Genomic DNA, 13,720 nt, shown 5'->3' with positions numbered 1-13,720 from the left:
TCATGACTACTGCAAAGAAACCAGGAACAGTTCCGCATGATGCACTACCTATGGCCCTATCATAGTTGCACATTGAAAGAGTGGAACCCTTTCTGTCAATGAAGATACTGGGCTCTTTGTATGGATTATGCAAAAGAAATGCGAGTACTGTCATTTGACCTTGCATTTGTGGGCAGCCTCCAATTGTGGCAAAGCTCAAAGCTCTTACTCCTTGTTTTGCTGCCACCATGGCGAACCTGATAAATTTGTGCTGCTTAGTGAGGAGGGCACCTGATGCAAAAGTGGACTGCAAATAGACTAGTGTTGCTAATGTTACCTATTGCAGCCTGGAGTGACCCTTTGTGTAGCAATTAGGGGCTGAGATTAGCTTTACAGCCACTGTCAGAAATGCATGTACCTTTGGATGGCAGTTGGTGCTGCAAAAGGTGACATATCTCTATCACAGAGTCTCTGGTGAAGCAGAGCTGCCCGAAACTCAGCTTTTCAGTTACACTGAGGTAGGATGCTTATCTTTGAAAGACCCATGTGATGTAAGCCTGCTGTACCCTCTTCTCTTTCACTCTCTTCTGCCACCAGCTTTTGGCAGCATCCCTCCAATTTCATAGGGTATGCGGTGAAGTCCCTGCACAGAATGAATCTTGTGCCTCCAAAAATTAACTTCCCAAAATTTTATCCAGATAAAAAGACAAAGGTCCAGTGGCAGCCTAGAAAGCCTAGCAAGAAATGTAACTGAATGGAGACAAAAATCCCTTTAATTACCACAGGTGGTATATTAAGCTATTGTTGGTGACAAGAACATCTGAGTCTTAAGAATCAATGAATTCCACATGTCAAAAGTTCAGTTTGGCATAAAAGGTTTAATACTGTTGTAGGACCCTAATTTTAATGATTTAATGAGAACACTGCTTACTGGCAGCTACCCAGGACAATTAAAATTTGTCTGATCCAATGTGGTCAGAACCCTTCCAGGAAGATGAGGCATAGGAAACCACAAACTGAAATTTGTGACCTTAATGCTGATTTAATACTCAAAAGACGGGTGAACTAAATTGAATTTCTCCCCCTATGCTTCTTCTATCAAGCTGTTAAACTAGTAATCTAGTCAGCAAAACGATGGAATGATTCATAAAGTGCGTTGGCTCTTACTTTTTAACCAACAGGCAAGGTACTACATAACCAGTCAATAAATGCAAGGGTCAATCCAATTGAAGTTAATATCTGATTTAATTTACAAACATCAGTAACATTACCGATATCAGTCAACATGTACATCTAACCAGTTGTAAAAAGAAAGAAATCAAAGGAAACCAAGTTGTATTTACACAGGCGTTCCCAGACTTTAATTTGTAAAGAGCACAGCCCAACTACTTAAATTTATCAACTCTAAATCTGTGGTTTAGCAGCAACAAGTTACTGGAGGAGAACAAAGGGCTGACATGTAGTTTCAATAGTCAAGAAAAGGAGACAATTCTGAACTTTACAGTCAGTCAGGAAGCTGAGGAACTCCAAACAATATCCTGATATGGAAAAACTTGTCCATCTTTAAGGGAAATGACATGTGTTTTAATTTTCACTTTGACTAAATTTCAGGGGATTGGGGGAGTTGGTGGTTGTAACAAATCACTTCTATAACAAAAAGTCTAGAGTGTCCAGGTAGGTTCAAATTCAGCAGAATTCACAAAATATACACTGGTTTGTTATACCTGAAATGGTTAGGTTGAGGTTATTTCCCAGGCTTTGTAAACCAAAACAATGTCATTGGTCAAAAGTACAGGAAACACAACTGATCAAAAAGATAACAAGACAATTCACCCGAGAGGACATGCTAGGTTGTTAGTTACTCTATCCCCCCCCCCCACAAAATAAAAAAAACTGCAATCTTTTTTTTAAATGTTTTTAACATACAAAAATATGAGGACGAAATATAAATTAATATATATTAAAGATTCAAAATGGAGTGAAAGAGAAGATCTAGCAAAGTTAGGTACACGTTTTTTGATACAATAAATACTTCGTAATGATATCTTGAATACTGCATAAACTCATTTCAAAAAGAAAACCACAAAACTTTATCCAACTAAGTAATCCATACATCAATTCTCTATTGGTTGTATAGTCCCCCATTTATAATTATATTACAAAGAATTAATACTGGAAACAAGGCTTGCTAAAACACTTTGTAAGCTCATATATGCTAATGTACACATTATACTGGGGAAAAGAAAATGACTGTTCACATAATCAAGATATGAAATGACAGCGGAGGTTCCAGGCTTCTTCATTGATGCACACTCTTGATTTCAGTTCTTTGAAGCACAGTTAAATCTATATCCCTGTTTCAAAGATGAACTGACATGACTGGCAGCTTGTCATCTTCTTCAAGCGGACATCGCCCACTTTCAGTGGTACAGTCCTCCTTTCCATTTCGCTTTTCCTCTCCACTTGATGTCGAAATATGGAGAGTTTCCTTTATGCCAAGTCAGGAAAAGTCAAAATCCAGTCCAAAGCGGTTTGGCATCTGACAGACGCCTGTATGCATTTTGCAACAACTTTCAGTCAAAAGGACTTGAAACATTTTTGTAAATGAAGAAAATAGTCATTTTCTGATAATAAAAATAAGTCTGTTCTGTATTTTACAATATAATTCAAATATCTCCACCACGGAAGCAAAATACGTCCCACACAGTCACCAGGTGCACATAGTTTTGAAAAAGGGCGAGCGTTTGAAGCTTTTACAAAGAACATCGTGAGCAGCCGCATTTCACGACTTTTTCCACCTCCTCCACAAATGAAGAGCCGTCAGTGCATTGAAAACTGTATTTCCGTCGCTTGCTTCTCAGAGGTTCACAGCACTGTCTGTTGTCACATCCACCTCGGCACTCTAACCGCGAGACCTTTTTGGTTGTCTGGCAAGCGGCATAGCCTTGCTGCTTCTGGTAGTAATCTCGGATTCGTTCCCCTCGACAGGAGATTTCTGCAAGTGAGAATGAAAGAACCATTATTTGCTTCTAGTGATGACACCATCCAAGTGATGTATTTAGCTTCTTAGGCGATTCATGGTCTTAAATCATCAGGATCAATTAGCTTCTGTCTAAATGGATTAGCCACTTGCGCAAGTATCAGTTGCCAAAACAGGACAAGATATTTGCATACTTAGAATGGAAAATAGAAACTCCCCTATCTAGGCTGTTGTTAGCTATGGAAGGCATGCTTCAGCACCAGCCATTACCTTTTGAAGTTTGCATGTCTCATTATATAGAAAATATGCATTACTGGACTGGCAAACTGTAACTTACAAGTTCCCAGTTTGGGGAATCTTGGAAATCAAATGCAATTAATCTGGTGATTTGCAAAATGATCCTAAATGCTCTTGCAATCATAGCAGTTATCAGCACAGACAATGATAGGTGATAAAAGTGATTTTGCAGGCTTTGCCTACATCTTGGGAATAAATAAAAAGTCCCTTCTTCACTCAAGTCTGCTGCATTTGGCAGTTGTATGGTTGAAGTGGAAGATGTATAACTGACTGCAGAATGAAAGGAACATGAGTAAAGTTTATTTCAATATCATTTATTGGGAATGGTGGCACAATGGTATTGTCATTGGACTAATACTTCAGACAGCCAGGTTAATGCTCTGGGGACATGGATTCAAATCCCACCATAGCTGCTGGTGGAATTTAAATCCAATTGGTTAATAAATCTGGAATCAAAAGCAACTTTTAGCAATGGCGATGTTGTAAAAATAGATTAGGTTCACTAGTGCCGTTTAAGGAAGGAAATCTGCCCCTCTTACCTGGTCTGCCAGACCTGGCCTTTGGCAAATGGGGAGGGAACCATCAAGGGGGAAAACCTACTTGGCCTTGCCCTCACCAATCATTGTCATTGATGGACCTGCCCGTGGCAACATTGGTAGGAATGTGCACGGCACAGTCCTGGTAAAGACGGAGTGCCCCCTTCACACCGAAGAGACCGTCTATTGAGTTGTGTGAGACTACCAATATGGCAAATGTGATAGATTCAGAACTGATCCAGCAGCTCAAAACTGGGCATCCATGAGGCACTATGGCCCATCATGAGTGGCAGAATTGTATTCAATCATAATGTGTAACCCCATGGTCCAGCATATCCTTCACTCTACCATTACCATCAAGTCAAGGGACCAATCTTGATTCATTGAGGAATGCAGGAGAGCATGCAAGGAGCAGCAGCAAGCATACCTAAAACACAGGACTGCAAGCATTAAGCACCCTGCTAAGGACAGAGCTAAACAATCTCACAACCAGTGGATCAGATTTAAGCTCTGCATTGTTGCCACACCCAGTCGTGGATGATGGTGGACACTTTAACAGCTAACCAGAAGAGGAGGCTCTTTAAATATTCCCATCCTCAATGACTGAGCTCAGAACATCAGCAAAAAAGATAAGACTTTTACAACCATCTTCAACTGGAAGTGTTGGGTGGATTCTCTATCTCAGCCTCCTCCTGATGTCCCCAGTATCAGAGATGTCAACCTTCAGACAATTCAAATCACACCATGTGATATCAAGCAAAGGTTGAGCACACTTGACACAGCAAAGGTTATGGACCCTGACAATCTAATCTTGCAGCTGTGGTGCTGAAAACCTGAGTTCCAGAATTAGCTGCACCCTAAGCTAAGCTGTTCCAGTCAAACTGCAATACAAGCATCTACCTGGAAATGTGCAAAATTGCCCACAATGCTTCCTGTCAGTAAAAAGCAGGACACATCCAATCAGGCAAATTATTGCCCCATCAGTCTACTCCCAATCATCAGCAAAGTGATGGAAGGTATCGTCAACAGTGCTATCAGATGGCATTTATGCAGCAATAGCCTGTTCGCCGATGCTCAGTTTGGATGTTACTATTACGACTCAGGTCCAGACTTCATTTCAGCCCTTGTCCAAACATGGAAAAAAGATCTGAATTCCAGGGGTGAGGTAGGAATGACTGATCTTGCAATCAAGGCAGCATGACCAAGTGTGGCATCATGGTAGCCTTGCAAAATTGGTATCAAGGAGAATTGGAGAAAAACTCTCCACTGGCTGGAGTCAAACCTAGCACAATGGGAGGTTGTTAGTGTAGTTCAAAAAGGCAGCTCACCACCACTTTCTCAAGAATAATTAAGGATGGACAAAAACTGCTGGCCTTGCCAGTGGTGGTGCTCGCATTTCATGAAAGCATTAAAAAAACCTCATATAATTAGGAAATTGATTATTCATACAAACCCCGCGACTGATTACTAAAGTAACGTAATTTTGGAACCTGGGATACCCCAAAAATTCAAGATTTCAATACTTCAAGAATTGTTCTGTTAGTGGCCAGTTACAAAATTGGAAGTATTAACGTACCATCTATACTTGAAATATTTGTTAAGTGACACACTGGTTAGCACAGCTGCCTCACAACACCAGGGACCCAGGCTCAATTCCAGCCTTGGTTGACTGTCTGTGGAGTCTGCACATACTCCCTATGTCTGCATGGGTTTCCTACGGTTTCCTCTCACAGTCCAAAGCTTGGGTTAGGTGGATTGGCCATGATAAATTGCTCTGATGTTCAGGAGAGGTGGGATTACGGGAATAGGTTGGGGAAGTGGGCCGTGGTAGAGTGCTCTTTCGGAGGGTCGATGTGGACTCAAGGGGCAGCACGGTAGCCTTGTGGATCGCACATGCTTCACAGCTCCAGGGTCCCAGGTTCGATTCCGGCTTGGGTCACTGTCTGTGCGGAGTCTGCACATCCTCCCCGTGTGTGCGTGGGTTTCCTCCGGGTGCTCCGGTTTCCTCCCACAGTCCAAAGATGTGCAGGTTAGGTGGATTGGCCATGATAAATTGCCCTTAGTGTCCAAAATTGCCCTTAGTGTTGGGTGGGGTTACTGGGTTACGGGGATAGGGTGGCGGTGTTGACCTTGGGTAGGGTGCTCTTTCCAAGAGCCGGTGCAGACTCGATGGGCCGAATGGCCTCCTTCTGCACTGTAAATTCTATGAATGGGCAGACTGGTCTCCTCCTGCACTGTAGAGACTTTATGACAAGTTCTATGAAAATACTATCAAATGGGAAACAAATTTATCCTCAAACCTAATTCTAGAAACAAAACACCCAGTGGAAATGAGGTTATACCCAGTTTATGTCACTGATGAGGGAGAGCGTCACAACTTCATGACTTCTCAACTCTTTTTTACTTGCGGAAAAAAACTGGGTCGTGACTGTTGACAAATGCTCTTTTAAGGCTAGTTCTGTTAAATATATTTTGAATGTTATTCTAATCGGAGACTGCAAACATTGTGCTTTTCAGTAAAATATTGCGGCTTCATATGTACATCATGAACGACGAGCACAAGCTCCCTTCGCACTTCAATCTTTCCATGAGTTGTTATGGATACAAAAGGATTGATTTTTGCAACACATTACACATTTATTTATTGACTATGCCTTCAGCCGTCTAGTACGGAAACATGAACCAACAAGACATGGAAATAATAATCACTGACTGCATGCTTTAACACAACAACAGAATAAGAAAACCAAACTCTACAAGGTAAAAGGGCAGGGTAAAGCTCTGAGCCAGGATCACGGGGGTAAATAGATTTTATTGGATTCAAACACGTGAATAAGAAAGAAAAGGATTTTTAGAAAGGGTAACTAGCAGGAAGAGAGAGAGAAAAAGAAACGATTCACCCCTTTTCCCATTCGTCTCACCTGCAAGAGGTGCTGTGATTGGTCAGTTGAAGCTGAGAGGTCAGAGGTAGAGTTTGTACTAGGGTTAAATGCGGAATCATTGGATTTGGCTGCTCAGTCCAGGAAGATATAGAAATGTTAAAGTGAGATAAACAGCAGTGAGGTTAAAGCTGATAAATGAAACCTATTTAAATGAGGGCTTTTGAATTCATTTAATTAAAGCTCATAATACGAAAACTGAATTAAACTGAGGCATACATTAACGCAAACAATAGTATTTGAAAGTGTGATGTAGGATACAAACATGCCCTTGTCAGCATTCGGTACAATTCAGCTTGAAGGTATACAGAGTGATCTGTCAATATTCAAAAGGAGGGAAGAAAATACAATTTGTAGACACTCTTTCTCAAGCAAAGAATAACTACTTCTGAATGAACCATCAGACTTCAACTTTTGGAGGGGTGGAATACAGTGAATGATAAACATTTCTGTCACAGCCTTGATGTTAATTTTGAAGAAGTATATTATTCTATATTGATGTTCCTCAAATTTCTTTATTGTGCATAACATACAATGTAGGCATTATTTCTGGACAGAGGAATTAAATCAGTCACAAAAGTACACAAACAATGAAAGTAATTTATTTCTCCACTGGTTGCTTCCACAATCTTGGAAATGCTTAAGTATAAGGAAAGCAAATGGTAGAGTAGTTCAAAATTAATTGTGGATTCAAATTACAACATTTCAGAAACTGTGCCATGGTTAAACAAGCAGGCAAACAATCAAATCTATATTCAAAAAGTTACTTAAAATGAACTTCCCCTACCTTTATCACAGTTCTCTCCAGTGTATCCACTATTACATTCGCAATAAGGCCTGTTGACAGCTGAAAGCCTACATTTCCCATGTTTACACCTGATGTTCTGACAGGGGTTAAACAGCTCCTCTTCCTCATCACACAGTACATTTTTGAAACCCGTCTGGCATTTACAGCTGTATGAGAAGGCATTGATGGGCACACAAATACCATGTACACACCTGGAAACATTAAAGATTAAAATGCAATTAAATAATCAGCAAATTTAATAATTGCTTTTTCTCTTACAGTTCCCACTTTATTTTCTCTCCTTCCTGCTGTGTCTCATAATACTGCTTTCTGCTACTCAAAGAGTGGGCAAGCAATATTAGTTGCCCAGATAGAATGTCTCACTCTCATATCTTAATCTATCCTGTCGTGGATTGTGAAGGAACACAACTGAGGTGGAGAAAATTGAGCAACTGCCTTGAACTGAAGACCGGGTGGGGGTGAACAAAATTCAGGTCATATTTTCATCTACAGCTAACTTTCTTTATCTGCTCACCTGTTTGAATGGTCTAGAGATGAGGGATCACCAGTATGATGTGCCATAGTACAACATGAATCCCTACCCACAGTTCTGCAATACCAAATTCTCAACAGTAGTCAGGCCATCAGTTGGTTGAAGGCCCCTGGGGGTTTAATTTCCTTGTGCCAATATCGAATGCTTTTATGTCCTATTTTATCACAGTCATTGTTTCATTTGAATTATGCATGGAGCAATTTTGCAAAATGCATGAAGTAGTGCATTGTTAATGAAAATTAAACCTCCAGGTGAGGTTCTGTTCCACATAAATCAGAAGCTCCCTCCTGTATACCTGTTCGCGGTGACTAACAGAACAGCAAAGGCCACACTTGCCGACAAAATAGCATTAGTTGGGCAGAAATTTAACTGAGGTTTTTTATCAGATGAAAATTCTCATTACTGAGCCTGAGTGCTGTAAAATTATACCTTATCTCTTTATTCATTAATGACAGTTGTGAGGAATGTATAATAATTCTTCTCCTTTTTCATAATGTCATCATTAATACCATTTGCATGTAATTAATCAGTCTTTATGTCGCAGCACCCACACAGATCTTTCCAGCCAAAACCAACTGCCTCATTCAAACAAGTTTAGTTTCATTCTGGATCAATGCTTCCAAAAGCCAAAAATCACAGTAATACTATTTACCATAGTGTTCCAATTAAAATAACCCGCCTGAAATCTAGCAGTTAATTTTTACAGTATAACTTGCTTATTAGATGCAGAAAATCATTTAAAATATTAATTCCAAGATTGGGTGCATTCAAAAAACCTCAGTAAAAATGTGCTTTTGAGGAACAAGCAAACATTATAAATGTAGTATGGTAGCTTTATTGCCCCTGGTTACAATTCAAAACTATTGTCTTTTTTTTTTGCTAGTATTAATAACATATATGAGCTTAGAGGAAAAGTGAGGCATGATAATTCCAAACTTCCTGCTTGAAGAGCTTCAAATTCCTCATTAGAGTGCACTAATCAGGTAAATTATTTGTTTGGATTTCTTGATGTTTCCAATATGCCTCAAAGGAACAATTAGCATCAGCTATACTTGACAATCAGGCCTAAATGAAACACAAGAGAAATACTGAGTCCACACCGAATCATCTTAATAATAAACTTTGTGAAAACCTACGGTATATTACTTATTTCCTGGTCATTTTCAAATGTATTTAGTACCATAGTTGCATTCTGAGAATATTATTAACTTTAGAGCATTCACTATAGGTTTGACTGTTGAGTTTCACTTTTGCAGGGAATTCCACAGTAGCTATAATGAGCTATAATGATGATTAATTGCTGTTAATTAGCCTTTCTTTCCAGTCATCTCAAAATCTCTGCATATTACTATGATGTCTTCCTCCTTTTTCATTATTATGTAGTTAATCCAGCGTAAAATTATATTTAATTTCTACTTTCACAGCAGCATAAAGTAAACATGAATCTTTTTACTAGTGTACAGAAATAGGAAACAAAGTATGATTTGATTCTGATAAGTAATCTTATAGGAGTGTTGTAAAGGTCTGCATTTGACCAAAATGGAACAAATTTCCCGAGTGAGCGCATTTAGCCGCGTGTTTCCTAGCACTCACAGTGTCGAGAAACATGTGGCTATTCAACGCGATTCACTTTGAATAAGGGCCTAAACGGGAAACGTGCGGCCGAGGCCCCTCATAGCCGCCTTTTTTAGAATGGGGAGCTCCGCTCGCTGGAACTCTCCGTTGTATCGAGAGATTCGGACGCCATTTTAAAATCCCCAATCCCCCCCCAGCCCGAACGCAACATGGGAGATCCCCCGGCTCCCTCACCACCTTCGCAACACCCATGGCAGGCAACCCTGGCCCGATCACGCACACGCAAAAATGACAGCTTGGCACCTTGGCAGTGCCAACTTGACAGCACCCCTGCCAGCATCACCTGGTCACCTTGGCACTGCCAGGGTACCCAGGTGGCATCAGCAGTGATAGGGCACCACCCTGCCCAAAGCCTCAGGTACCTTGGGAATCTGCACATTAGAGTAAGACTTACTGCCTCGCTCTAATATGCAGACTTGCCAAAAACTGATCCCCATTGTGGGCGGATTCCCCTTGCAATGTCTCACAAGATTGTGTTGAATCTCGCGAGGCGTGTGAGCTGGGTAAATCCCAGGATCAGGGTCTCCCGGCTTTCACCGGCCACGCTGCGCCGCGGCGAGCTGCAGCGCGGCCGGAAGATCATGCCTCAACTTCAAATCCGGAGAATTCCTTGCTCTGCAAACCCAATCTTTAGAAATGGCTGCCCACAGTTCCGATTTCCACAGTTCCGATGGTTTGGGGGAGTGGCGGTGGAGAAGTGATGGGGTTATAAGTAGCCCTGAATGGGTTCACAGACTGCTGGTTGCGGAGGTGGGATGAGCGGCGAGCCTGCCTCTGTGCTACAGCACTTTATTGAATTAATTTTTAAAAAATGAAACAAGGTCGCCCAGGCCTCAACCCCCCACCCCCTCCCGCCCCTCCAAAAACACACACACTCCCTATGACGCATTTATGCCAAGCTATGCCACTTCATTACCCCACCCACTCCCATTCAACATGCCTCCTCATACCCCCTATGCCAACCCATGCCCCCTACACAACACTCTTGGCCCTTCCTACTTCCATGCCAACTCACCTTGTGACCTTTGATATCCATGGCAGTTCTTTGATAGCTTTAACTGTTCCAATGGGTTTATGCACTTTTTATGCATAATCATTTTTACTTTTAACAATCCCAAAAGGTACCTCACCTATCCCAAAGGGTGCTTTACTCATCCAAAAGTGTTCCTAACTTCCTCCTGAAACCATATTCAAAGAGGTACCATAGCTATCCAAACAAATCCACCAAGTTCAGACCTCCTCTTAACTGGTTTAATCTGCACACTCCTGTGGCTGGATTCTCTGTTTTTGGGACTAAAAGCCACATCGTAAAAACTGTGGTCTTTTACGCCAGGTAAACTCACGTCAAAAGGCCACAGATTCCCCATTTTGTTGGGGGCTAGCTGGCAGCCGTTGTAGAGCTCGCAGCTCTAGCTGCCGATACGGCCTCCAGAACTTCCGGGTCAGAGGCTGCGCATCCACACGGCGGCGGCCTCAGCCCGCGAACCTGGGCCGGCAAAATAGTGCCCCACATCGGACGTTCGCGTGCCCCGGACTGCCCGCACACATTGCCTCCAGCCCCAAATGAAGCCCCCCCCCCCCGCCGCACGCCGATTGGCCCTCCCCAACTGTGCCGGTCCCGGACTGAGTCCGCAGCCACCATGCGAGGATCCTGGATGGAGGGACCATGAGAGACCCATGCCATCGGGAATTCGGCCGGTCGGGGACTGAGCATTGCAGGGCAGGCCTCAGGAGGTGGCTACTCGGCGCGGCGTACACCACAAGTACGTCGATTTTCGGTGTGTGGAGAATTTAAAAACCGGCGCTGCTCCTGATTTCGGCAGCAAAATGGATTCTCCGCCCCGTCACCGAAACAATTTCAGTGTCGAGGAGCGGATAATCCAGCCCCCGGTCTACCAAAATTCCAATTCAGTGGAGCAGCTGCCTCCGAACACTGCGCATGCTTGAATACTGGCCTGACTCTAGTCCCACTCCCATAGGAAGTGCCAGGTTAGGATTTCCAAGCTCGCCATGATGGAGAGGCTCTCTGTTGTGGCAAATGGCTTGGCCAAAGACAACCGTCATTGATTTTGGACACTAAATGAAGCATTTGGCAACAGATTTCTCCAGCTTGGAGTGGGAAGCCCACCGATTGGCATAGATTCCAGCTTCCTGCGGCCAACTGGCTGACAGATTATGGAGTGAATCTGCCACGTGCAAAGATCTAAACCCATATGTGCCCAAGCTGAAGGACAGGAGAAGTGTACTGGGAAATTACAAAGCAATTGTATAGTTTACAAAACAAAATTTAAAACAAGAGCAGGAGCGCGAGCTAACGAAAATGAAAGTCTGTTCGCCAGGATTAGAGGGGTCATTCCTGGCTACAAGCGTCAGGATCAACCCCGCTAAGTAATGACCCTGTTTTTCCGGGCCTCAATGGGGAGCGCCCTGCTCAGACTGCACTCAGTGGCATTCCCTGCACTGAGGAACTCCGACGAGCAGAGCTCCTCAGTGCAGGAAGAGATCAGAAAATGGCACCCCGATCTCTTGACTTCCCCCACCCGCGACTCAATCCCAGACCCCCCCCCCCCCGCCCCCACCCCCCACTCCCAGTGATCCAACTTCCCTGTTGGGAAGTCCTCGAGCCCCCTGCACCCCACCTCATATGGCCAGGGCAATCCAGGCCCGATTCCCGGCTCGGGTAAAATGCCACCTGAACACCTTGGCACTGCCAGCCTGGCATCCTGGCAGTGCCCCGTCAGTGCAACCTGTACACCCTGGCAGTTTCAGGCTGGCATTCAGGTGGCACTACCACGGTGCCAGCGGGCACTGCCAGAGTGCCAGGCTGGCAGTGCCAAGGTACCCAGGTGGTATCAGTAATGCTAGAGTGCCACCCTGACCAGATATCAACCTCTGATTGCCTGGGAGATACTCCCAAATGCTAAATGGCGCTTGGCTGGGGTCACCTAGGCAAGACCAGTGGATCCCAGGAGCCGAATCGATCTGACATCGGCATAGTTACGTGAGCTTAACTATGTGGGTGAGATACAGATCGCAAGATTTCATTAGATCTTGTCAGGCATAATGACCATTGGGGATCCTGGAAGAGGCCTATTGTGGGATCTACCGGCTGCATCCCGTGCCGATTTCAGAGGGACGAAGCCGGTAAATCGCCCCCCCAGATGCTGCAGGAGATTACCGGTGTTATTGAAAAGAGTCAAATAATGATGAAAAGGAAATACACAGGGTGCTTTGTATTTTAAGATCAATATATTCCATTCCCTAAACTGTATGAAAATGTCTTTACAGTGTTTTTCTACAAGCTATGTTAAACATGACTTCTATGTGCGATGTCCTACCAACAGCATTTGTAAATGTTTGACATGTGCAAAATTAATATGTTTTAAATGTTCAGTTAATAGTAATGCATGGACAAGGTTATATGTATCTGTGGGTTTATGTTTCCCTATTTGTTATGATTAGCAGTTATCAAGAACACATATAATCTTGCCTACTATTATTTTAATTAGTTGCTAATATGCTTAAAACAAAGGGATTACAAACATATGTGAATATATTAACAATTGCATTGAAAATAGTATAAAAAGGAAGTTAAGAACACCAACTTCCATGGGCGAAATTCTCCCCCAACGGCGGGATGTCCGCCGACTGGCGCCAAAAACGGTGCCAATCAGACGGGCATCGCGCCGGCCCAAAGGTGCGGAATGCTCCGCATCTTTGGGGGCCGAGCCCCAACATTGAGGGGCTAGGCCGGCGCCGGAGGGATTTCCGCCCCGCCAGCTGGCGGAAATGGCGTTTGTTGCCCCGCCAGCTGGCGGAAATGGCGTTTGGTGCCCCGCCAGCTGGCGCGGAAATGCGGCACATGCGCGGGAGCGTCAGCGGCCGCTGTCAGTTTCCCGCGCATGCGCAGTGGGGAGAGTCTCTTCCGCCTCCGCCATGGTGGAGACCGTGGCGGAAGGGAAAGAGTGCCCTCACGGCACAGGCCCGCCCGCGGATCGGTGGGCCCCGATCGCG

At 43.7% G+C, this 13,720-nt stretch overlaps 1 protein-coding gene across 7 annotated transcripts in view; it reads right to left on the bottom strand.

The window, feature by feature from the left end:
- Positions 1 to 1,205: 1,205 nt before the first annotated feature.
- Positions 1,206 to 13,720, bottom strand: part of slit2 (slit homolog 2 (Drosophila)) — a 671,546-nt gene continuing 659,031 nt past the window's right edge. For 6 of the 7 annotated variants that reach the window (XM_072496471.1, XM_072496473.1, XM_072496472.1 and 3 more), the window contains 2 exons: positions 7,519 to 7,730; positions 1,206 to 2,974 (listed from right to left, as the gene is read on the bottom strand). In XM_072496471.1, coding sequence (XP_072352572.1) covers positions 2,733 to 2,974; positions 7,519 to 7,730 — 454 coding nt within the window. In that variant the 3' untranslated portion in view covers positions 1,206 to 2,732. Of the gene's footprint in view, positions 2,975 to 6,713; positions 6,803 to 7,518; positions 7,731 to 13,720 lie in introns of all 7 variants that reach the window. The other variant, XM_072496476.1, reaches the window with a different exon arrangement.

Source organism: Scyliorhinus torazame, chromosome 3 (assembly GCF_047496885.1).
Source record: "Scyliorhinus torazame isolate Kashiwa2021f chromosome 3, sScyTor2.1, whole genome shotgun sequence".
Taxonomy (NCBI): domain Eukaryota; kingdom Metazoa; phylum Chordata; class Chondrichthyes; order Carcharhiniformes; family Scyliorhinidae; genus Scyliorhinus; species Scyliorhinus torazame.
This window is presented reverse-complemented; position numbering and strand designations above follow the sequence as displayed.